Consider the following 24,953-nt stretch of genomic DNA (forward strand, 5'->3'; position numbering starts at 1 on the left):
GAAATATGAAAAGTCAGTGAAGTCAAAAATTCACGTCAAAAGCAATAAAATCGTTTCGTTGCAGTCGTTTTTATTTAATAATGTTATGACTTCCAAGAAGTACGAATTAAATGAGGTACATCTAAACCGAATTATGCTCAATAGGAGAGCGCAAAAAACAATTATCACTTCTCAGAAGGCAAAAATCCACGCCACGACGCCGTCGCAGTGGAAACGCTCGTTACCGAGCGTTCCCACTGCGGCAGCGCCGACACGATTTTATTGCTTTTGACGTGAATTTTTGCCTTCTGAGAAGTGATAATTATTTTTGCGCTCTCTTATTGATCAAAATTCGATTTGAAAACACTTTGACTAATAGTTCCATATTAGAAGTCCGTAAAAATATCAGTAAGGATAGGTATCATATTTTTAAAACAATAAAATCGAAGTGCAGACAAACTTTGGAGCAATATGCGAGATGCGACGTCTGTCTATATATATTCTTTCGCTTAGCTTTCTCTGAGAGTTTGCTAGGTTTAGTTTGTATTTTGAACTAATTAGTTTTAGAACTTAAGTTTGAACAGCAATTAGAAGTTTCGCAACTGACAAATTGAATTTCATATACATTTTTAAGCAGCATATATCAGTTAAATTACATTTTCGCCAATATAAATATATATCTACTGGTGAAAAAAATGTGTTTGAACTACACTGAAAAATATATATTCACTGTCACGTGTAAATAACTCTAACAGCACGTCAACATCGAGGCAGCAATCTCCTCAATAGACAACTTGAAAATACGGCTGAAGTGACCATTGTGTTCAAAATATGAAGTAAAATTAATTGTTATTCAATAAGACCAGTTTTAATGGGTTTTTTTCAAAAAATAAAGTAATTTTGAAGAGAATCATTTTTTAAGTTAAATTAAATTATGCCTCACCGTTAAATCTGATTTTATATGGATTTTTTGCTATGATTCTATTTGAAAAAATGTATATAACACGCGCCCGATATCCGGTTCTTATAAAAAATAAATACAATTACGCCCCTCTCGATTCCCATCCAACCCCTAAGGGCATAGTCACCCTCTGCGGACGACCCAGTTGCAGTCGCGGCTTACGCGCATGCGCCGCCACCCTGCGAGGGAACAATCCACACGCGAGGGTGAGTCCGCGCTCAGTTTTATTTATTCCCTCGTGTTGCGGACGCGAAAACACAATACCAGTCTTTACTACATCGGGGGTCGATAAGACCACTCCGTTCGCAAGGGTTAACGTTCGCATCGCTAGAGCTTCTGACAATACACGTTTCGGCGAGGGCAATCGATCCTCCTTTCCGTCGACGAGGAAGTAAGTACACTCTGTTGACACGTTAAAGATCCAAGTAGTTACTTTTTTGTGGCGATTTAGCCATGTCGATACAGTGACAACGTTTTTTTTGAATTTATATGCGAGTCGCAGTACTTCTCCTTTGCGATTTATACAGACATTTGCCACAAATCCATAGGTATTATAATGAGCGCAAATCGACCGCTTTCCTATTTACGTCTTATTTTATTGCTACTGTTTTTATAATATTTTGCGATCAAATAAAAACTCTTGCTATTCACATTATTCTTAAGTTAATGAAAATTATTTTTACCTAAAATTTTTTGTACCGCCTGATCCAGATCAAAATGTATTGCTTGCGAAATTTTTGACTTAAACCATTCAAATATTTTTTTTTGGAAACATCACTGTTTTATATAATAAAACAAATCTTTATAATAATATTAGCCATATTGGCGATTTTTTTTATTAGCGTGACCTAATAAAAAAATACAAATGTTCTATAGAACGAATAAAAAAAAGTTTAATCCTTCAATAATATTTTATAAATATGTTTATACTAATACAAAGTTTCTATAAATTCATGAATTAAAAGCCAACCTTGCTATTTTGTTTTGTATTATATATTATTTTTCTGCAATATGGCAAAAAATATAGGCGGAAATAATCTTGTACTTAGTATAGCATATTGCAATCGGTTTTTAGCAATACAAGGGTTTATTTTTAAATTCACAATATTAACTCAATCTCGTCTTCTTTATATAGTATTATCAACTTTAATTTTTAATAATGAAATTCATTATATTATAGATTACGACGCATTCTTCCGAACCATCGTTACGGCGCATTATCCCCGATATACACTTTTATGGAATTTAATTTGAGAATATTATAATAAAATTCTATAGGTACTCGATTGCTATATTACTCTACACATCAGTGGTACTAAACTCAAAATTAATTTTAACCATTTACAGTCCAAAGTGTTTTTAATAAGTGTTGCCCCAAATCCAAGCCATTTTGAATGAATATATTTAATTACCATTAAAAATAATAATAATAAAACTATTTGTATAATATATGAAATAAATTATATTTTGAAAGAAATTAAATTAAATATCAATAGCTTAAAGTGTAAATATGCTAACTCCACTTTTGTACCTTTAATCAGAGTTGTCTTTTTAATTTTTTGTTTCTCCTGTTAAGTTGACAAATATGGAATTAGCAATTTTATACTTTAAGCCATAGATATTTATAATATAAATAGTATTAAATTATTTTTTTAAATTGCAATATAATTTATTTATTTTATTATGTATAAGAATCGTTTTAATAATTTCTTCTTTTATTATAAAATACACAAAAATAATATTTTTTATGTTTCAGAAAAAAATTACTAAAATATATAATAATTTTTAAAGCAATATTTAATATCAAATTGTTATACTAAATATTTAAATCGGTTATTTTTGGGTGTAATACATTTTTATAATATCAAGTACCTAACCTAAGTCTAGATTATTAGGCTAATTATTTATAGAGGAAAAGTTGCCAAAACCTTTTTTGAGATAATGATGCACTGTTTCTGAAGTCTTATTGATCTTTAAAAATAAAATAAATAAACATTGATAATACTTTTTCTGTAAACTTACGCATTTAAATAAAATATGTTGGTACATACAAATAAAAACCCAGAATACCAATTTCAGATTTTAATTTAAGACATAATTTTGCAATTTTAATTCAAGATTATTTAAATTATTAACAGATAATAATAATAATAATAAATTAACGGTGAAATATTTTTAATTGTATGATTTTTTGTATCTGTGATTTTTAGCAAACACTACTTAATTAACAAAGTATATGATCAGAGATAACAAAACTGCCTTTCATGATGCTTTCACTGTTGCTGAAGCACATATATTTTTGTAATAATAATTACGTTTTAAGGTATGTCTCTTAAAGATGCCGAAAGTATGTTTTAATTATAATTCTCTACGAGCTGAAGTAACTCATTATTAGAGAATTCGCAATATATGCTACTCGATTTTAATTAATCATTAAGATCCGTGAGATTAGGAATATCTGCGATGATCAATCTGAATTATAACTATATATTAATCATTAATTCCGATTTTCCAGACATGATAAAATATTTAGGTCCATATAATATTTGAACCCAGGTAGGGTCCATAGTTAGAAACTAATATCATTAGTCTATCGCTTTGATTAAAAACAAAAAACTTGGATATTAAATTGTATTGTTTTCCTATTATTAAGAAATTTAGAAATATTTATTATATTACATTAAAATTTTAAATACTATTGTATTGCCTTATTTATGTTGTTAAAATTATATATACTGAAAATTTAATTTAATAAATAGATATTATCTTCAGGCAAAAAAAATTCTTTAAGCAAAAAAATCTAATAAAAATCCTTATTATTTGAGATTACATTTTTAGATCGACCAGAATCTGAAATTTAAAACAAAACCTACATAACATACTGAAAATACTAATAGAAATAAACATAGCCCAAATCCATAGTATAAATAGAAATGTGCAAATATGAATAAAGGAAAAACATTTACCTATGCAATTTGATTTATTTTATACAGTGATTTTAACCTCCTCAGTTTCAGTGCATATTAAAAATATAGCATATTATTACAAAATACAAAAAAAATCATGCCCTTTTAATGCACTAAATAAAAAAAATCAAATTAAAAATAATTTAACAAAAATATTTTTTCTATGAAAAATAAAAATTCAGGTTTGAGGAGGTTAAAAATATAATTTAAAAAGTAATGTTAAAACAATGACATTTTGGCTCTGATTGAGGTTCTAGCTTAATGTAGGGTACAGGTTTAAATAGCTAATAGACATACAAATGGTGTAAAAATTTACAATATAAATTGATGCAATATTTAAAAAATATATTGTTTTAAATCCTTTAAATAAATAATTATTTTAGAAACACTGTAGAATAAAATGAGGTTAAGTCGGGATCGGTTGGAAGATATTTAACTCTTCGTTCGGTAACATTTAATTGTGTATTGGACTAATGCCAAGTTCTGAAACAAGTTCATTGAAAATAAGGGGAATCTAATGAAAAAATACATTTTACAATCTACGTATTTTTATAAAAAGTGGCTTTCATAAATCAATAAAATAATAACATGGAACATTCCACTCCAGAAATCACAGTCAGTGGATGGCTATATTTTTTGCCAATATTCATAAGTCAAAACGCGTTATTTGTTTTTATGTATAAGCTACAATAAATGTGTGATAAAACAAGACACTGCAATAAAAATACGTTTGGAAACAATACGCATTTTTAAAAAGACGTATAGGAAAATAATTAAATATGGAAATGACAAAACCTGCCTACTGACTGTGATTTCTGTATAGAGTATAATGCGATTTTTGTATTGTAAAAAAATATTATGTAGTGTTGGTTTATGTTCTGTCGTATTTTGCGCAAAAACATATATTTTTTAATAATACAATTATCAGCATATACATCTATTATTTTTTTTTATATATGCATTATATTTATTTGCTATTTAATTATTTTATGATATTTTTAAAATAGGGCTATTATCCTCTCAGCCACAAGTGTGTACTATCAAACAAACCATCTCAGTTCGTCGTAAAATTTCCTCTGAAAGCACACGTGTGTTTTAAGTGACATTCAACAATGTGACTTCTATAGCGCTGCAACAAGTTTAACGCTTAAAATACTTAACACCCTTACAAATACAGCGGAAAATATTTTTATCATTATTATTCTGTATTTTTACAGTGTTGTGTGACATCTGATTAAATGGATATTTGAGATGACCGCCGTTTTGGATACAGGGATGTCTGAAAATTGGGATCCAGGTAAGCACATTTTATTTATAAACATATTTCGATTTAATGTTTGAAGGTAATGGGGCAATTAAACGGAATCGGAAATAACAGAACTTTTTTGGTATCAAAATCGGAGAATTTTTAACCTAATTTCTATTCCGAAAATGATTCTTTGGATTTGTTGCTACTTTAGCTGCCCACAATTTAGTGCTTTATCAATTTAAAAAAAGGACAAATAAATATTAAAAAAGGGAGCAAATACCTAATGAAAATCATTTCTTAAAACGTGAAATGGAAAAATAATTTGCTTTAAAAAATATAAAAAGGTTATGAAAATCTCTTTTGCTGGTGGAACTCCAACAAAAGTTAATTTTTAATCTTAACACATTTAGCGAAAAAATATCTATCGGTACCGATGTAATATCTATTTGTCTAGAAGAAATTAGTGAAAATAATAAACTGAAGAGTTGATAATGTTTTTTACATTTAATTAAATATGAATTGCTAGGCAATAATAAGAATATAGGGCGTGGCACAAAAATGTTGGGAAACTCTAGTTTAAACTAGTTTTTTTTTTAAATATGATGTTCTTCTATATTTAATAAGCTTTTCTGTAAATTATACTACTAAAAGTTTTAATAATAAATATACTTTGTCCAACAACTTTTTTTTATTAAATTTAGATAAAAAACATATTTTTTGTCTTATATATAATAAAAACTTATGCCAATTAATTATTTTTATATTGTAAGAAGCGAAAGCTTAAAATATCAGAGATTGTATCAGAATCAGTAAAAAATTTGGAATAGTCCCGTCATTTATTAAAAAATTTAATACAACTATTTTTTTAAATATTCGTTTTAAAATTATAAATTGTAAATAAGATACATCAAGAAACTTATATTTGCAATTTTTATTTTAAAATCGAAAATGAATTCCGGAAAATTTATCGTCCGCAATTCACCGACAGCAATTAATCGTTAGCAGTTTACCGTTAATTAATCATAAAAACAATTTATAGAACATAAATGATATATATAAAATGATACCGTTAATTAATCATAAAAACAATTTATAGAACAATTTATAGAACATAAAAAATCTTTGAATTTAATTTTACTGTTACGATTCAAATTTTGATTGACACTGAACGAATAAAAGAACGCGCATTGAAATAAATAAAAAAACAAAATATTTTATTTATTCAATTGTTTTTCAAAATATTATTGATCGGCGCGATCAAACCCTTTCATATATTTATTATAGTCCATTATACATTGAGGCTTATAAATTGTAAGGCCTGTCGTTCTGGTTTTTTTACCTGTGTCTATCACCTAGCTGTTATGAAAAGTAAATATCATTCTTATTTGTTTTCTAAATTTGGATAAGCGTTTCACCTTTTCTGTCATTTTTCATCAATAGTGGCTTTAATTGTTCATCTCTTTCGTCCATTTTGTGGTGATTAAAAATATTTTTTTAATTAAAATCACAATCACAAGAGATCACTGAGAGAAGAGCAATTTAGCGATACGTTTCTGTCGATAGTTCAGAAGAGACTAAATATACTGCATTCCTTCGATTATAAAATGCATTTTTTATCTGTGTGGAGCTCCCGAATTTGTGATGCATCATATAGATGAATTTTCAAAAGGTATGTCTCAATATATTTATGCGAAAAATCATTAGGAAGCTATATATTAAATTTCAATAAAATATTTTAATTAATTTACAAGTTATAGGGAATTTACTAAAAAATATAATTGTTTGCCACTATTCTGCGAAATCGCCCAGCCACCAAGCAAAGTTCGGAATAAAAATCACTGGGCGTTAAGGTATGTTTTTTAAAGATGCTGAAAGTATCTATATTCTCTATGAGCTGAAGTATCTTATTATTAAAAAATATTCAATACATAATATGTATGACCTAGCTCAATTTTATTTAATCATTGCCATCGAAAAATATAAAAATAAATTATAAATTATAGGTAAATCGAATCTGTGATAATCGGTCTAAATAATCATTATATAATAATCACTAATTCTGCTCTTCCAAACACGATTTTTTTTTAAAAATACAAAGGTCTATATGGAATTCGATCCCAAGTCTTTCAGGTCAATAGACAGCGACTTATACAGTGTTGGGAAGACTCGAAATTTTTTCATCCGCAATATCATTCAATTGATACAGAGCGTCTTGAACGCAATTTTTTTTTTATTTGAGTGAATATTATCCTGTCTTTTTCGATGCGGCGATTATCTCTAGTGTGTCGTAGTCTTCGTATAGAGCAGTGTTTCAGCAACATTTTGTCATTTTGTGCAAGGTAATTTATTGATTGATAAATGAATATAAAGTGTGCTCCATCTTCAGTTTTCAAACATTTTTAAAATAAATTTTTTGATTAATAAAAAAATCAAAGGTATCCTTAAATTTGTTTCTTTAAAAAACACTAATAAAAACACATATTCAGAGTATTTTTATTAATCAAACGTTTGATATTTTTATCCTTTACGTACTAAACAAAATCAGCAAAGGGTTAATTTATTGTTTCATATTCATAATAATACTTTTTTTCATGAGTAATCGCTTATTTGCAAAATTTATGAAAATAGGTGGTGGATAAGGTTCTAACTATGCACAAAGGAATTAAATTTTAATCAATAGAAATGAATTCTGTGTTTATCTCTGAACATTTTTAATATCCCTAATGGAAAAATATTCATTAAAAATTCACTTAATTGTTGTAAATTAATTGCAACTTCAGGTATAGCTGCGAGTTACTATTCCGTTAGAATTAGAAATTAATATGTTAATAAAGATCTACGTTAATATTACAACATTGAATTAAATGAAACCCCAAAATATTTTTTTATAAGAATATCTATAATACATATTAAATATGTTATTGAATAAGATACATAATATTTTAACACCATATTATCAATCCGTAAAAATGCTAATATAAAATATTTTTTTAATATGTGCGGCGAATATTGTTCCAGATACCAATGAAGTCATAAAAAAACAGTAAAGCTGTAGTTTATAGGCTTAAGTTATGTTATCACTGTGTTTATTCTGTGCAGCACTCTCGAGACTGTTGACATCGTTGAAAGAAGTAAAGGGCGGAGAAGACGTCTCGTTTTTGAGTGAACTTCTGCAGTCGAAGCAGCTCCATGCTCTCGTGCACGTGCACAACAAAATCGTCGCTAAGGGCAAAGATGAAAGGTTCTTCCCGTTGTTGTCCAACTCGATGGAAGTGGCGCTGGAAGTATTGGAGCTAATCTCCGAAACGCCTTTCCCCGAGACTTCGCACCGAGAGGAGCTCTTCAAGTTGCTTCAGACGCCACACATGCAGGCAAATTTATTTTTTTATTTTAATATTATATATAAATACCAATATTAAAGACAGCAACGCGTACACTGTAGTGTAAGATGACATGTTTTTAAAGCAATACCAAGAAATAAATAGCATCGTAAATAAAATTCTGAGCAATTGTTGAATGAAGAAGTGCTCTAACGCGGCACAACAGGTGACTTTACATGTGTGATATAACAGGTGTATGGTTAAGACATCCAAGCAAAAAAGCACGTCAAGTTCAATCGAGTTCAATCAGCACGTCAAGTTCAACTGACTCACTTCTAATATTATAGGTACTAAGAATGTTTCTCAGACACCTGTTCATGCGGGAATATAAATATTTTTCAATTCACAATTTATTTTATATATTTTTTTCAGTTCCTTATAGCCAGGGCTTTGTTTAAACAAAAAAGTTGCCGAAACACACTTCTTGTCAAGCTTTTTACTAAAGAAAATTATATTCAAATATCATTTAAATTAAATTTAAAACAGCTTTTTGAAGATTCAATGTAGAATAAAATTGTAAAACATAATATATTTGAGTAAAAGTTTATAGTGATTTCCAAAGTTTTGTCCAATTCCTATTTGCAAAATCGTCTCGATACCTTTTTTTAGTGTTTGTGTTTATGATTGAAAAGTGGCAAAGGTGGTCCGACAACTTTGATGAACAAAAGTGCCGAAACTGTATTGGTCTTGAACGAAGCTCTTATTGGGGTAATAATTAAATTCATCTGCAAAAACCACTTTAAAAAAATAGGAATAGAGTTCAAAACATATCTCAAACACAGCCAGTAAGACACCCGAAACTAATAATGTTTTTTTATTGTATAATATTTTACGACAAACTATGGTAGACGAGAGTCGTTTTTTTTCGAGCAGTGGTTGAAAAGCTGGCGGTGGGATGATGTCCAGTGGATGGTCCTCTGAGCTCTCGTAATCTGGCAATGTTCTTCTCTCTGTGACGCGTTCCTTTTTCTGTCTCGAGTCTCTGCCTCTCTGCCTTTATCGTCTCTGGGAGTCTCTCTGTCCTTCTCTGACCGTCTGCCATTCGTTCCTTGTCCAAAATTCTATTTTCTTTCTTCAAAAACTTGAACTAGTGCATTTATTTTTCAATTTGCAACGTATAGCTTCACATTCAATAAAAAGGCTGCAGATATTATTTTTTCTAACCATCTTAAATATACTCATAATTTTTATATATTGTAGAATCACTCATCGCTTTTTAAAAATGACGCACAAGAGATTCAGAAAATATTTCCATAGTTTCTGTCATCGTTTCTAATCACTGAAATTTTCAATGATTTTTAAATTTGATGTTAAACTCTTACACTAAAAAAAAGGAAATGAAAATAATGACGTTACATTTTTGTAAAAATAAAGAAATAAAATTTTCCACACTCAGAGCCGGTGAGAGAATGTTCAGCACCTCAGACTCTAAGAATTTTTTTATTAAAACCATCTCGGGGTTTTTGATTGAGAAGAATAAATTGCCGTAAAAAGTTATTTATAAAATATCATGTTAAATAGAATCAAATAGCTCCCTCATTCGAAGTAAATGGCGCCTCACTTATAATTAGCCTTGCCTGCACTCCCCTCTTAGCAATTGTTGAGCTGACAACTGTCGGCACACAGTTTTATAAGTTCTATCAGTCCATTTCAGTTAACTTTCAGAACACGAAAAGTGTTTTATTTTAATTATATTATACATGAACACCTGTATAATACTTTTTAACAAAAGAATGTAGAATATTTTAAACGGTAAACATAAAAACGTGTACGTGTGTTTTGTTGTTCTTTCATACTGATGTATTTGCTTAATATCATATTGATTTATATAAAACCTTGTATTGCTTACGTTGCAGGGAATATTGTGTGCACACGATGCCATCGCTCAAAAAGATTATTATCCCCATTTACCAGAAGTGCCTCCGGACAGTGATGACAACGAGGAAACGGTCAAGATCGTGCAACTGGTCAAGAGTGACGAACCGTTGGTAAGAGTTTATCTTTTATTTATATCGCACATGCGTTATGCTACATCGCGTAACACACGCTTCAATATACGCTGAAGTTAAACGAAAGAGTGGCATGTATTTTGATTTAAGATATTGATACTAAACCTTAACATCATCGAGCAAACAAGCGTATGATACAAAAGCATTGTACGACTTTATTGCACAGATGATATATTTTAATAATAACAAACACTATACAACAATTTTGTAAACAAAATTTTCTACAAAGATCAAATAACTCGATTTATAAATATTATATAACCATGTTTTTTTCTATATGGTCTGGTTGATTTTTTTTTTTAATATTGATTAAATTCAACGTATATTTTTTTATACTTTTGCTTTGACATAATATTTAAAAATCATTTTTACATTTGAGTTTATTTTTTTTATAAATAATAATTTAATTGTGCTAAAATATGTATGTATATGTTTTTAATGTACGATCCATTGATTTATATAAAGCTGGGTTTGGGGCTCTATGTCGATGGATTTTAATGTTACAAAGGCTGCTTTCATGCAACACCATTCAGGTAAGAATTATTGACATGGCCAAAGAGAATGAAAAACAATTTTTATGTAAAATAAATAAACCGAGTTGATTTCCGGAACAATTTGATGGTGTATAACCGTGCGCTCCAAGGCTTCCGAGATTTATATTTATAGATTCATATTTATTCGGCGAATAACAGAGAGAAAGCTTATTTTGTATCACGTATACAGTACGAGATTACAATTTCCCATGAAAGTGTATTACAAATCTAATTTTGTCTCGCGTTTCCTATATTACCGAGGGATTTTAAATCAAATACTTGTACGGGTTGATCCAATTCGATTTTCCTATGTTGACAACACTGTAAATCATACAGAAGTCAATAATCACGCGTGTTTAAAGTGTCAAATGTTAGTTTGCAACAACACATATATTAAATGGATCGCTTAACCATCGCTCAAAGTGTTAAAATTGTTCTATTGTTATACAGAAATAACAATTCATGACAAGAGGGAGTACATGGTATGCAAATAACAGAGACCCGACTTCAGAAGGGTCGTAATAATAATTAAAATAATTCTTTCGCAGACGTTAGGACCAAAAGCAGAACAAATATTCAAACCATCGGTTTCTGGGCGAGGCGTCGATAAAATTAACAAGTACTAAAACACGTATAAGCTAAAAAAATAATATCATTATTATAATAACTCAGTTATAAATGTGTACATAATGTACTAATATAATCAATTAATTATAAAAAAAAGTTTTATGTTAAAGCAAAAGTTTCGAAAAACTATAATAGACGATATTTAAAAATCAAGACTATATTGAAAAAAACTAACAACGCAACTGTAATCATTGTGAATTTTTACATTTAAATCGAGTTATCTATCTAATCTTTGTGGCAAAAATCTTGTTGTACAGTGTAATTAATTATACATTTTAATATCGTAATATTCGAATAATGTAAAATGCACAATTACATGTTATTCTTCTTAGGGCGCCGTCGCCTGTGTTCGAGTGATGGCTGACTTACTTCGTAATAATATTTTTTCTGAACATTTATTGATGTGATATACCTTTAATATGACTTATTGTTATTGATCTAGTTCTTGATAGATGAGGATCACGAATCACGATCACTATTTGGTTGTTATTGATTATTAAATTTATAATTTTTATCTCGATACTTTTAACTTTGTATGTACGTTATTTTTAGGGGAGGTATTTCTCTTTGTCTCACGAACTCTTGTTATTAATAATACTAGGCTTACTCTTATTTTATTTATTTTTTTATTAATTTTCGGTAAGCACTATAAATATGCCATTCGGTGATAAAATTAATCCTCCAAAATCAGAAATATTTTGAACATTTGAGAAATTATATATCAACAGTAGTAGGTATCACTATACAACAAGATTATTGCCACAATATGTAAAAATGCATGCTGATTTCAAATATGGCATGATTTTTTACATAAGGTCTTTTATTATATTTGTCTTTAAAGATATATACAAAATGCATTGCTTAATTTTTGCTTTGATAAGATTTTTTAAAATACAAAGCTTATCTTTGGACTTTCATATTTATGGATTTTTAAAGTACAAAATGTATTTTTTTGTATAAAAATCTACAAAAATTGCTCAATTTCTTTTTTAAATTATTGTTTTTGCTTTTTAGAAATCCATTTTGCTATTGTAGTATATTGCTCTAATTAGTATTATGATAGCATGCATACATATATTTATTTATTATGTGATATCAATTATACTTCATTATAATTTTTTGCCACAAAACTTGAATAATATTATATAAATTAATACTCTAATTAAATATTGTTATTTTATAATAAAATGTAAGCACTGTCCTATTTGTACTATATATTTCACTTTTCTACTTTATAAATCCATAAATACTGTCTATTATCTAAAACTGAGCTTTCAATCAATGAAAAATATTCTGTTTCATTTTATATCATAATCTAAATTGATTTTTTTTTTAATTCTGTTAAAGCAAAAGTGAATCAATAGATTTCGCCAAAATTACCAAAGCTTAGAGACCTTATAGGAAATACTTAATGACAGATTTGAAATCAACGTCCATTTTATATGGGAATTTTTATAGCAAGTATCTTGCAGTATAGTGAAATTTACTCCTTATTGTTGATTTATGAAGAATTCGTGTCTTATGTGCCCCGTGCTCTCGTTTATTAAATTAAAACTTTATCAGCGAGTGGTATATTTCTAAGCACTGTCCCAATATAAACATGGTAATTCATAAAAAAAAGAGCCACCTTCATGAAGACTTTGATTCTCTTCTCTCTATATGAGACACCAAGTACGTTTCTCCTTTAACGCTCTCCTATCCTTGGTCTTTTTCTTACTCTTATAGTCTAAGATCCTGAATTAGAAAACAATATCAATAAAACCAAGGATTTATTTGTCATCGTAAGGTCATATGAATAATTGTATGTATTTATTTGTAATATGTATTTTAAAGATCTCTCTAAAAGTTCATATATTTCAATGTAAAAATATTATGATGTTTGCACTCTGTAAAACAAACACTCCAGTTAAAATATAACTATTGTTAATAAGAAACTGTATCATAAATTATGTATTATTGTTGTTAATCAATCGTTTTATGGTCGAAGGGTGGTGCTCAGAGCGCAGAACCCATAGTGGTAAGTGTAACGATGCAGTTAATAAAATGTAATAATCTCCGCTTTGACGCTTATATCACAGCATTACCACTGATTTTTTGGCACTTCATTACATTTGTCCGAATCTGACATTAATGACATTAAAAATGACCGATTTTGATATAACAATGAACGATTTTGATATACTCACATATGTGGGAGGGACAATCTTCGATACTAATCGAAGATCATCCTTCCTAGTTTATGATTTCCATTCGTTGATAACTTTAACTATATTTCCAATATCTTATATAACTTGAGAATGTGCATATCTGGTCATTTAGATTTAGAACCTCTATTTTAATAGATTTGCTTAAATTAAAACAAACCGTAACGAATATATCATCAATTTTATTATATTAGATCACCGTATATCTGAGAGAGATAAACCTGATAAGAAAATAATGTCATATCATATTGTTTTGCAATGGTTCAGCCTTTAAATCTAGAATTTTTAAAGCATTATACATAAGTACACATACTTTCTTTAATTGTTGATATTTTTCAATATGCACATTTCGACGACTATTGGTTTTGCTAAATCAAAACATACAAATCATCTTGTGTATTACGTATTTTATATAAAAAATGTGATTGATCATATAATTTGATACGGTTTGGATCATTATATTTTTCTTGTGTTATAAAAACTTTTCTCTCAATTATCTACCTATTGAAGAATGCATCATTATTGTGTATTTTAGAAACAAATCACTATATTCATAAATATAAAATTTTGCAATATAGACCGAATGGTATAAAGTAAATAACTATATGAGTTAATTTATTTATATACAGCTACGTGTAGATTAAAATACTTCTTTAATAATACTTTTCATATATTTAATTCTTTTGCTGTCATTTTGTATGTGTATGTTACACCGAATCAATGAAATCGCTTATTTCACGAAATGGGCAAAAAATTGCCAAATTCATGAAAAGTGCATGCACGTCGCTTCATTCCTGATTTAGGCGAATTATCTGCAGAATACATGCATTAAAACAATGAGATAGTAGTGCTCCATTAGTGTTTTTTGTTACTAGGCCAAATGTCATTTTTGACAGTTGCAAAGCCTCACGTTTATTGAAAAGTCTAAACGTCTCTCCTTCGCACCTAACCTGTTTATAAAATTTGTATATCATTATATTTATAGTACTAGACTTTTTTGGCATTCTAAATGAAGATGAACATCACTAGTTAATGATTGATTTATTTTTATATAATCAAATGACATTTGGTCTTATTACAAAAACACTACACCGCACATAACAATTTACACCATAAGAAATTAAAAATTGACCATACACCCATTACATAAATCGTGCAAATACCTGTTAACAAAATTTGTACGCAGTCACTTATTATTAGTTCTAGAATTTTATAATATTCTAAATGAAGATAAACATCACTGTAGTTAATGATTGATTTATTTTATATAAGCAAATGACATTTGGTTTGGTTACGAAAATCACAAATCGGAGCGCCACTATCAACTTTGATAAACGCACGAAATCAGAAAAACAAGTCCTGCATAATTCACGCATTCTGCAGATAAATTGCCGAATTTAAGAATAAAGCAACGGTTTTGCAATTTTTATGAATTAGGCAAATTTTTACGCATTTCGCGCAATAAGCGATTTCAACGATTCAGTGTAACATTTATATGTAAAAAAAAGCAAACGTGAGCCAAATAACTTTTATGCAAATGCTTTGACTTAAAATATGAGCGTTGATGATATAATATATTTCACTAGTTGTAAAATATCTTCATTTACTATAGTATAACAAATATATTTTTCACTCTTCAGTCTGTATTGACCCATATAATTAGATTAACTATCTCTTTCGTTAACATTTTATTCGTTGCATAATTTATATTTGAATATGGTGAAAGTTATCAAGTTTTAAATATTAGTTAGCTCTTATCCAGTATTATTGAATAATTTTAATGTAAAAAATGTCTATACTGGCTCAGAATTTAAATATAATGTAAAAACGCTTACGTACCTTGCTAAAGATAAAAAAAAATGCTCCCTTGGCATTCTTTGCAATGATAATTGAGAGTATTTTATGTTAAATTTGTATCTTTAAACCTAATGTTCACAAGAAAAGCATGTATTAAAACACTTCTTTGTGGAATTAAAATTGATGTTAAACAGATCAGATCTTGTTTTTGTATTACATTTTATCTGAATATAATCAGTGGTTAAATTAGTGCATTGGCAGTCAATTAGAGCTTGTTTCTGTTTAGTTTAAATTGTTAATTTTGTAACTTATTAAATTGATAAATTGTCTACTATTGTGTAATTGTTTACTATTTCACTCATTTTTACTATAAATTACATTATGACTTTATACTACTATAAAAACTAAGACAATTTTAACCGGGCACTTCTTAGTTACATCACTAAGTAAAACTATAATGCATTCATAATTCACACTTCATCGACTCTATACTTTTGTCATTCACATATCTGTCAAAATCATATTTATAATTGGCAAAAAGAGAGTAATGATGTTAAAACATATTTTTTAATATTTAATGTCACCGTTAACTTACAAATTAAAATATTTTTTTTTTACTATATGATAATTCAAATCTTGTGTTTCAAAGTTTATTTAAAAAATAAAATATTTTATTTCTATTGCAATTCTAATAATATAGTTTATCGCATATGGCAACACTATATAGAACTTGTGATGTTTGACAAATGTCAAAATGACAATCTCAGATTAATGTTTTATATTATTTTACTTATAAAAATGCATACAATACGAAATCTTCGCGAGACAGCCTCAAAATACACATGGTCCTAACCTCAAAACAGGTAAAAGTTAATTTTATTGCTATTCTGCTTAGCAACAGTTGATCGATTTTTATTATTTTAAAATCATTACTCCTCTGCCGCTCATTGCATCGATTAAAAACACGCTCGTTCGTAAATATTCGCTTAAATTTTTACATTTCAAATCAGGGAGCGACGATAAAAACTGACGAAGAGACAGGAAAGATCGTAATCGCTCGTGTGATGCACGGTGGAGCCGCTGATCGATCGGGGCTGATCCACGCAGGAGACGAAGTGATCGAAGTCAACGGCATAAACGTAGAATTGAAAACACCAGCTGACGTCCTTGCAATATTGGTAAGATACACGATAGATGTACACATTTAATGTCAATTAAAGTAAGATGACCAGATTTTGAAAATTTCAAAGAGACTAAAAATAAAAAAATCATTATTGTTGTGGAAGCTAAAAAAATTTACTAATAAAGTATCTCGGAATATTTTGCTTGAGGACAAATTTCTGCAAGGGTTAAAAAATCATTTAAAAAAATTGTTCAAAAACATTAACTAAAAATTTTTTTTGGAAAAGAAATTACTACAAAAGCTCAGAAAAAAGATCTTTTTGAAAATAATTGTTCAAGGACAATCTTCTTCAAAGAAGGAAATTCTAAAAAATCAAATGAAATTTTTTTAAATAAAACCTTTTTTTTAAATTCTATTCTTCAAAAAAATTTCGGAGAAGACCTTTATTTTTAGCTCCAGTAACAATTTGTCCTTTGTCTGATAACCCCATAAATATTTTACCTGATTGTTTTTTTGTAAAATGACTTTTGCTAAGAAACTAGATCAATATAATAGACATTGTAAAAATTCTAAAAACTTTCCGAACAGCTCCAGTATAAATATAATTTAATGCTTACATTATAAATCTTTGCAGCAAAACTCTGAAGGCACAATCACATTCAAGTTGGTTCCGTCGTACGGAAAATTAGGAATGAGGGAAAGTAAGGTGCGGGTGAGGGCACATTTTGATTATCTATCATCGGCTGATCCTTATATACCATGCAAAGAAGCCGGATTGAACTTTAAGAAGGGAGATGTTCTCCACATTGTATCTCAGGATGATGCATATTGGTAAAAATCTCAAAAAAATCAGTCTTTATTCAAAGCAATCAAATGATACGAAAATGCTAACTAATATATACTTTATGAAAGTAAAAAGTGTAACTTTTTTTAAACGAAAATATCCGTAAATTAATAAAATCCTGTAAAATTACTTTCCACGTAACTGTAGTAGCGCATTCTGTCCATAGTTAAGTTTTAATGACCTTTAAAAAATAATCTTAAATCATTTGATTGCTGAATAATGATCATTGTGAGCAGTATTTTAATATCAACTTTTTCTTAAGAATAATGTAATTTATAGGTGGCAAGCACGCAGAGAAGGCGATAAGGTGATGCGAGCCGGCCTCATTCCTTCGCGCGCTCTCCAAGAAGGACGCATAATATATGAGCGGCAATCGCAGAAAACAGCACGAACTTTAGATGGTATTGATCATTGTTACATTACTGTATGCAAATCGCGATTTTTCATTTTTCTATATGTACAGATGAGAAAAATAGCCTGCGATTTTAAACACTATGTATATATTGTGCACAAGAGACATTTATTTACTTTATTAATCGTTCGTTTTTATTTATTTTCAGGAACAATATGCTCAGCGCCAGCGTCTCCGATCCTATGCAACCCCGCGGCGGCTGTGCAATGCGCAAGAGCCATGGGTGCCAATGCGGCGGCTGCCGCTTTAGAAGACGATGACAAGGAAAAAACAGAAGAGGCTGAAGAAAACGGGGACGACGCTGAAGATAAAGACAACGTGAACGGTTCCATATTTCCGTGCAAGCCATCGGTAAAAGTCAAAAAAATAATGTATGACCTCGGAGAGAACGACGACTTCGACAGGGAGACGATACCAACGTATGAAGAAGTCGGTCGGCTGTATCCTCGTCCCGGCCTAACCAGACCTTTGGTTTTGATAGGAGCCCCGGGCGTTGGGCGAAACGAACTCAAGAGGCGCTTAGTAGCGACTGATCCAGATAAATACAAGAGTCCAGTACCTTGTGAGTATATTGTTAACACTATGCAAGGTTTTAATCACTATAAAATATTTTTTAGATTAGAATTGCCAATAACGCATAAATGAATCGACGGCTCTTAATGATAGTATTTTTATAAATAAATCAGATGTGATGTGTTAATATTATTTATGTTTAACTGATTTACTTGATTTTATTGTTTACAGTTACATCTAGACCGCAAAAATCCGGCGAACAGAATGGCAAGGAATACATTTTTGTCAGTCGCGAACGCATGGAACAAGACATTGCTGCTGGAAAGTTTATCGAATTTGGAGAATACAAAGGAAACCTATACGGCACCTCGTCGGAAAGTGTCGAGACTATTGTGAACGCTGGTAATTATTTTATTTTTATATTACAATTATTGAAATCGTTTCACTTCATTAGACGCAATGCTAAAACACAGTTATATTTATTTTTAAAAGTATTGGTATTTAAACATTTTTCTAACATTAGAGCTTATTGAGATATTAAAAGAGCAACATAAATCTACAGACGAAAGTAAATTTTTACTGTATTGCATCTGAAAAATGAGACTTAACTGATGGGTCAGATAGTCCCCGTCTGTTAAGTTCACTGATGGTAATTCACGGAACAGGTAGAATCTATCTTTTTTGTCATTTAATATTAACGAGGGATTCTGTAGTAACTATCCACAAAAACTAAAGCTAATTGTTCTGACATCTTTGGAATGAATGTATTATATGAAAAAAATATTGTGATTTTATTTTTCCCTTGCTTAGATTTCAAAACGTCTTTTTGTACACATATGGAGTTGACAAAGCCACAGGATCTGATCCAGCTTTTTTGCCGTCCTCTATATATTATTATTTTAAAACATGCTTTTTTCAGTGATTTTTTTTAGATATTTAAAAAGTAAAATTCTTTTTTTTATAAATACTATATGCTTTTTAATATTTAATTTTAAAAAAGCAATATTTTTTAAAATCGTAGAGTTATTAATGGGGTGTTCAATGTTCTGACGAAAGTTTCAATGTTCAACAATTAAATGAAAAACTTGTTATAGTTAACTATTTTTTTATTTCATTATATTTTATTTTATATTTAGATCAATAAAATTGTACTGTATTTTATTATATTAAATATTATTTCAAAACATAGAAAAGTATTCCAGAATTTATTAAAGTATCTAAAATAATCTTATTTAAAAACACAAAAGTAATTTTATTGTATGATCAACGCTTTTTAGCTTTTGATGGTCTCCTGCGCTTTCATTTTATACCAATTTCCAGATTCTTCGCTTCTAGAGACAAATGAATCAATTTAAATCTTTTTCAATCTAAAAAATATTTACAAAAATAATACTTTTAAAAAAATGGAAAAGTACATTGGCCATCCGGGGCAGTCATTTCAAAAATTCACGTCAAAAGCAATAAAATCATGTTGTCGCCATAGCAGTGGCAACGCTCGTTACTGAGCGTTCTCACTGTTACGACGCCGACACGATTTTATTGCTTTTGACGTGAATTTTTGACTTCTGAGAAGTGATAATTGTTTTTGCACCCTCCTATTGACCAAAATTCGATTTAAATATACTTTGATCAACCTTCTTATATCAGAAGTTCCTAATAATATCGGTAAGGATAGCTATCGTATTTTTTAAATATAGTGTAATATCCAAGTGCAGATAAACTATGGAGCAATATGCAAAATGTGACGTCTGTGTAGTCTTTCTTCTGCTTATTTTCTACTAAGCGATGAGTTGGCTTACTTTGTATTTTGAACTTGACCCTCTAAAAATATAATTAGTTTTATAGCTTTCATTGGGTTAGGTTTGGATTAGAACAGGAAATGAACGTTTCGCAACTGTCAGATTGAGTTTAATACATTTTAGAGCAGCATATAATTTCAGTAACGCCTATCCCTCAAATTGTATTTTCGCCAGTAGAAATATATAGCTACTGGTGAAAATGTATTCGGACTTTACTAATGCCAATATAACTTTACTGAAAAATACTCCGCATGTAAATAAATAATGATAAGTATGTAAATGTTTATTACAAATGGAAAAGTTGAACACATATAATTTTACTAGCACCTGCCAGATAAATTAACATTGATTTATTAGATGGCATATCCATAAGCTTTAGTTCTATAAAACAGGTCGTTAAACATTTGAGGTCAAAAAAAGTAGATTCTACCTGTCCCGTGGGTTACCATCAACGAACATAGTAGGAACTAGTCGATTAAGCGTTGATAAAAGAATAAATAATACAGCCACTCCATTGATAATTTCAGGTTATGTTTGCGTCCTGTGTCCTCATCAGCAAGCATTGAAAGTGCTTAGAACACCGTCGTTGAAACCGTACGTTATCTATATAAAGCCACCTACGTTTGACGAGTTACGCGAAACGAGGACGGCGATGAGAGCGAGGTCGACGTTCGACGAATCGAATTCGAGAGGATTCACGGTACAGAACGTTAGTCTCACAGCGTAATTAATTAATACTGAACCGTTAAAACCTTCTTTCAGGACGACGAGTTGAACGAGATAATGAGAGTGTCACGGAGAATCGAATTCTTATACGGCCATCTTTTCGATGAGGAAATAGTCAACGGAGACTTGGCGGCCTCGCTGGCGGCCATCCTGAAAACTGCCTGGAAAGTTCAAACCGAACCACTGTGGGTACCTGCGACGTGGGTTCAATAAATCCAGTCAACTTAGATATTTAAATTATCGAAATTATGGCAGCCTTATTCCAGAAGCTTTTAATTCATTATATTATATAGCGCCGGCATTAAAGTCCAAACATATATGTATATACTTAGATAAAATACAGACTATTGTCGTGTTTAATGTGTAGTCCTCAAAAAACGGTAAAATTGATATACATATTTCTAAATTACAAAAGAAAAAATATGTGTTTCAAGTAATGTTATGATAAGGATAAATATCACAACCCACTAAACTCACTCCCGACCACTAGTGAGGTCGCTCACTCGCACTATAAAAGCGATATATATTATAGATAAACAAAATATTTTATTCTAAATATACGTAAAGAAATATTGTCAACGATTAGGCTATAGGAAAAAACAAATTTAAAGGCCTAATAAGATGTTATAATACAAAAAGTCTTTGATTGTCTTTTAAATGTATTAATCGGTCTTTTCAATATTACAAGGCTAGAGTTGATAATGAAGTTCAAAAACAATGTTATTTCTTGAGTCGGCGTGAATATGTAATTACAATTTTTTGATCGAAATCAATTTTTATACTCATATTTATTGATTTTGAAAATAAATGGCACACGTGGCAATTTATGGATGCATAAACTAGCTAATTAAGTTAAATCAATGGAACAAAATGTCAAATTCTACGTAGGCGGGAGATTAAAATATTAAGAATTACAATAATGAATCTTTTCTCATATTGGCATCTAGCATTTTGCAATAATAAATATCATTTAAAGTCTTCTGTAAAATAGACTGCAGTATTCTCTTCGCCTAAGAAAATATATTCATCCTTTCGGCTTTACATAATTTTTTCATTTTTTTTAAAGCTGAATCTTCAACATTCTATTTTAACTTAACCTTAACTTAAGTTATGGACTCAATTTTTACATCTTAAAAATAATCCAAGCTTCGTTTAACTCAGAAATGCTTATAATGAGAACTACTCTCGCTTCAGAGAAACAAATACCTATAACTTATCATAATTTTTTGACGCCCAGTATATACATCTGCCCACAATGAGTTGCAATTGCCATCATAGTAATCGTAACAAGTTCTTGCTTAATCCAGAAATCTTTAGAGGTTTTACAAAAGTTATAGTTCCTATTTTGTCTCATCGTTCCCTACTTATACGAACTTAGGAACAGTAAGAATACAAACTATATAGCACTACTTGATTAACGAATGTTCTTCAGTGTTTATATAAATTAAATGAATATCCCAATGCTAAAAAACAGGACCTGATTATATAATATACATTCGGCTTAAATTAATACATATATTCATAAACGTTTCTAAACCACTATATGTATATATATGTATTATTAAAAAATTATATAATATATGTATATGTACGTACGTGTATTTTATATGTCAAATTACTATATGCATATAACGGCTCGTTTGTATATATAGAATTTTTAATTAGTTAAATTGTTGTTTTTCATGTATATGTATGTATATAAGCGTGCATGTGTGAATTGTAAATATATACAACTTTTACGTTTCAATTTAGAAAATATATATATATTTATCAACCCTGTTATAACATGTATAAAATATTTTGAAATTATATAAAATAAATTATCAAAAATAAACAGTTTTATTTTTTTATAAATATAGTACATCTTTACATTGAAAATGTAAAACAAAACAAATTTCGACAGAGAAAGATGTGATTGTAAAAGTGAAAGTTTTCAAATGTCCTGTTATCAGAACAGGTGTGATAATAACCACAAGTAATAGCAATTATTGTATTACCAAGAAGTGTTATCTCGACTTTCTAAAATTCCCAATTATATAGATATGTAACTTATTTAAAAAAAAATGTACTTTACACAGTTAAAATTCTTAGAATTCAATTTCTGTAGATAATAAAATAAATTACAATACTTTATACCAAAATTATTTAAGATCAATATTTTAAAAATAAATTATATACATCAGTAGAAGAAGAAATGACCGCAAAACTTCTCCACTTATAATGAAACTTATTACAACTTCTTTCGAACGGATCTTATGTATGTGAATAATAGTTATGCAGGTAGTGTGGGAATCATTGATTGTCATTCGTACAATTATCAGATTTATAAAGCAACCTTTAGTTTTTACCTGCGTTAAAGTTTTCATAACAGATTTTTTTAGATTCTTAATTTGCACAGATAACGCTAAACACTTGTATAATAGTTTGGTATTAAATTATATACTATTTAGTAAAATATGTCAGGACCATAGAGATTATTTTTTTGGTAATATTAAATCTCAACGAGGGCATAATAATAATCCAACGGCACGACAATTTAAAGCTATTTACTAAATACTCACTTAGAATTAAGACACCCATTTAGGGGTAATTGCATTCCGTTAGAAAATATTAGTATATTGTCTCCATCCAAACATTTTAATATAACATCAGATAGGCATAGAATTACTGAATACTAATGAAAGTTTTGACGATTTAAATTTATTACCAGATTTTTTAATCGTGAGTTATAGTGACATATAGCCGGCTATGTAGTAAAAAGTTGTTTGTGAAATTTGCGTAGATTCCAATAATAATAGTTTTATAAATCATAAAAATCAAGGAGGCTTGTTATCGCCGTCTGATGACGTTAAGAAAATTACTTAATCAAAATTGCCAAAAACAATTATTGCCCAAATATAATAAATATTACATTTTAAATAAAATTTTAAAATCATTTGTACGTGTAAGAAATATTTTTAAATCATTAGAAATTCATATATTTGAAAAAGCCCCTACAAGAAATTATTATTTGTATTTAATTAAAGCTGTTGCTAATAAATATATAAATATTAGAATTTATTATTTAACTAAAATTAGCAATAGAGAAGAAATGAAGCGATATTTACTAAGTAAGCTAATTCGTTTTATAGGACATTAGTTATTCAAATTTGATTTGAATAACTAATGTCATATTCAAAACATGTGAATCTGGTTTGGTGGAAACAACACGTAAAAAAGCCCGCCATTTATTCTATCTCAATAGTGGTGCGAATATGAATAACAAAATGTCTGTAATGATTTAATAATAATTAGTGATAAAAGTAAGTTAATAAAGAAAAAATTAAATTAAGTAATTACAAATGTGACAGCCCTATTCGCTTGTCAACGTCACAAGGTCATTGTCCATCAGCGATCTAGAATACGCTACGATTTTCAATATGCGTCACCGCCTTTATTTATTTCTTTACTCTATGGCTTCAACTGGTAGATCGATCATATAGATTAAGTATCTGTAGTACATGCCTCTCGTTTTCATCGCATTGATATGAAGACAGTTTAAAATGCTCGGTTGCTTATCAGAGATAATGGATCTGAAAACTTTCAAGAGAGGTATTGCAACAGCTATTATAGAAACAAATAAGCTTTGTAGTAAGCCTGGACTAAGCAAAAGTAACCGAACAAGATGTGGGCTTTGCCATAAACAGTGCCCTGTCAGAAGCATAAAATACAATGTTAAGACTACATGTTTCATGGATAATCATACAAAAAACTAATGTTAAATAATGAATCGAGGAAGATGTACGCAAAATTATTAGTGTATGCTGGTTTTTATTGTATTATAATAATTAA

The 24,953-nt window shown here is 29.2% G+C and overlaps 1 protein-coding gene across 2 annotated transcripts; it reads left to right on the forward strand.

The window, feature by feature from the left end:
- Positions 1-1,170: 1,170 nt before the first annotated feature.
- On the forward strand, positions 1,171-22,956 carry metro (membrane palmitoylated protein 7-like protein metro). 2 transcript variants are annotated; one of them, XM_088188360.1, is made up of 12 exons: positions 1,171-1,331; positions 5,124-5,203; positions 8,255-8,526; positions 10,392-10,523; positions 13,692-13,721; positions 16,716-16,883; positions 17,463-17,659; positions 17,952-18,073; positions 18,233-18,646; positions 18,829-18,999; positions 20,924-21,096; positions 21,159-21,475. In XM_088188360.1, the coding sequence occupies exons 2-12, from the start codon at positions 5,158-5,160 to the stop codon at positions 21,333-21,335; spliced, it is 1,902 nt and encodes a 633-aa protein (XP_088044486.1). In that variant the 5' UTR covers positions 1,171-1,331; positions 5,124-5,157; the 3' UTR covers positions 21,336-21,475. The 2 variants fall into 2 exon arrangements, with proteins under 2 accessions (XP_088044486.1, XP_088044487.1); XM_088188361.1 differs by lacking the exons at positions 1,171-1,331; positions 5,124-5,203; positions 8,255-8,526; positions 10,392-10,523; positions 13,692-13,721 and adding an exon at positions 16,409-16,568 and having other exon boundaries at positions 21,159-22,956.
- The last annotated feature ends 1,997 nt before the right edge of the window (positions 22,957-24,953 follow it).

Source organism: Plectrocnemia conspersa, unplaced genomic scaffold, assembly GCF_051122295.1.
Source record: "Plectrocnemia conspersa isolate PC_06_02 unplaced genomic scaffold, ASM5112229v1 ptg000006l, whole genome shotgun sequence".
NCBI lineage: Eukaryota > Metazoa > Arthropoda > Insecta > Trichoptera > Polycentropodidae > Plectrocnemia > Plectrocnemia conspersa.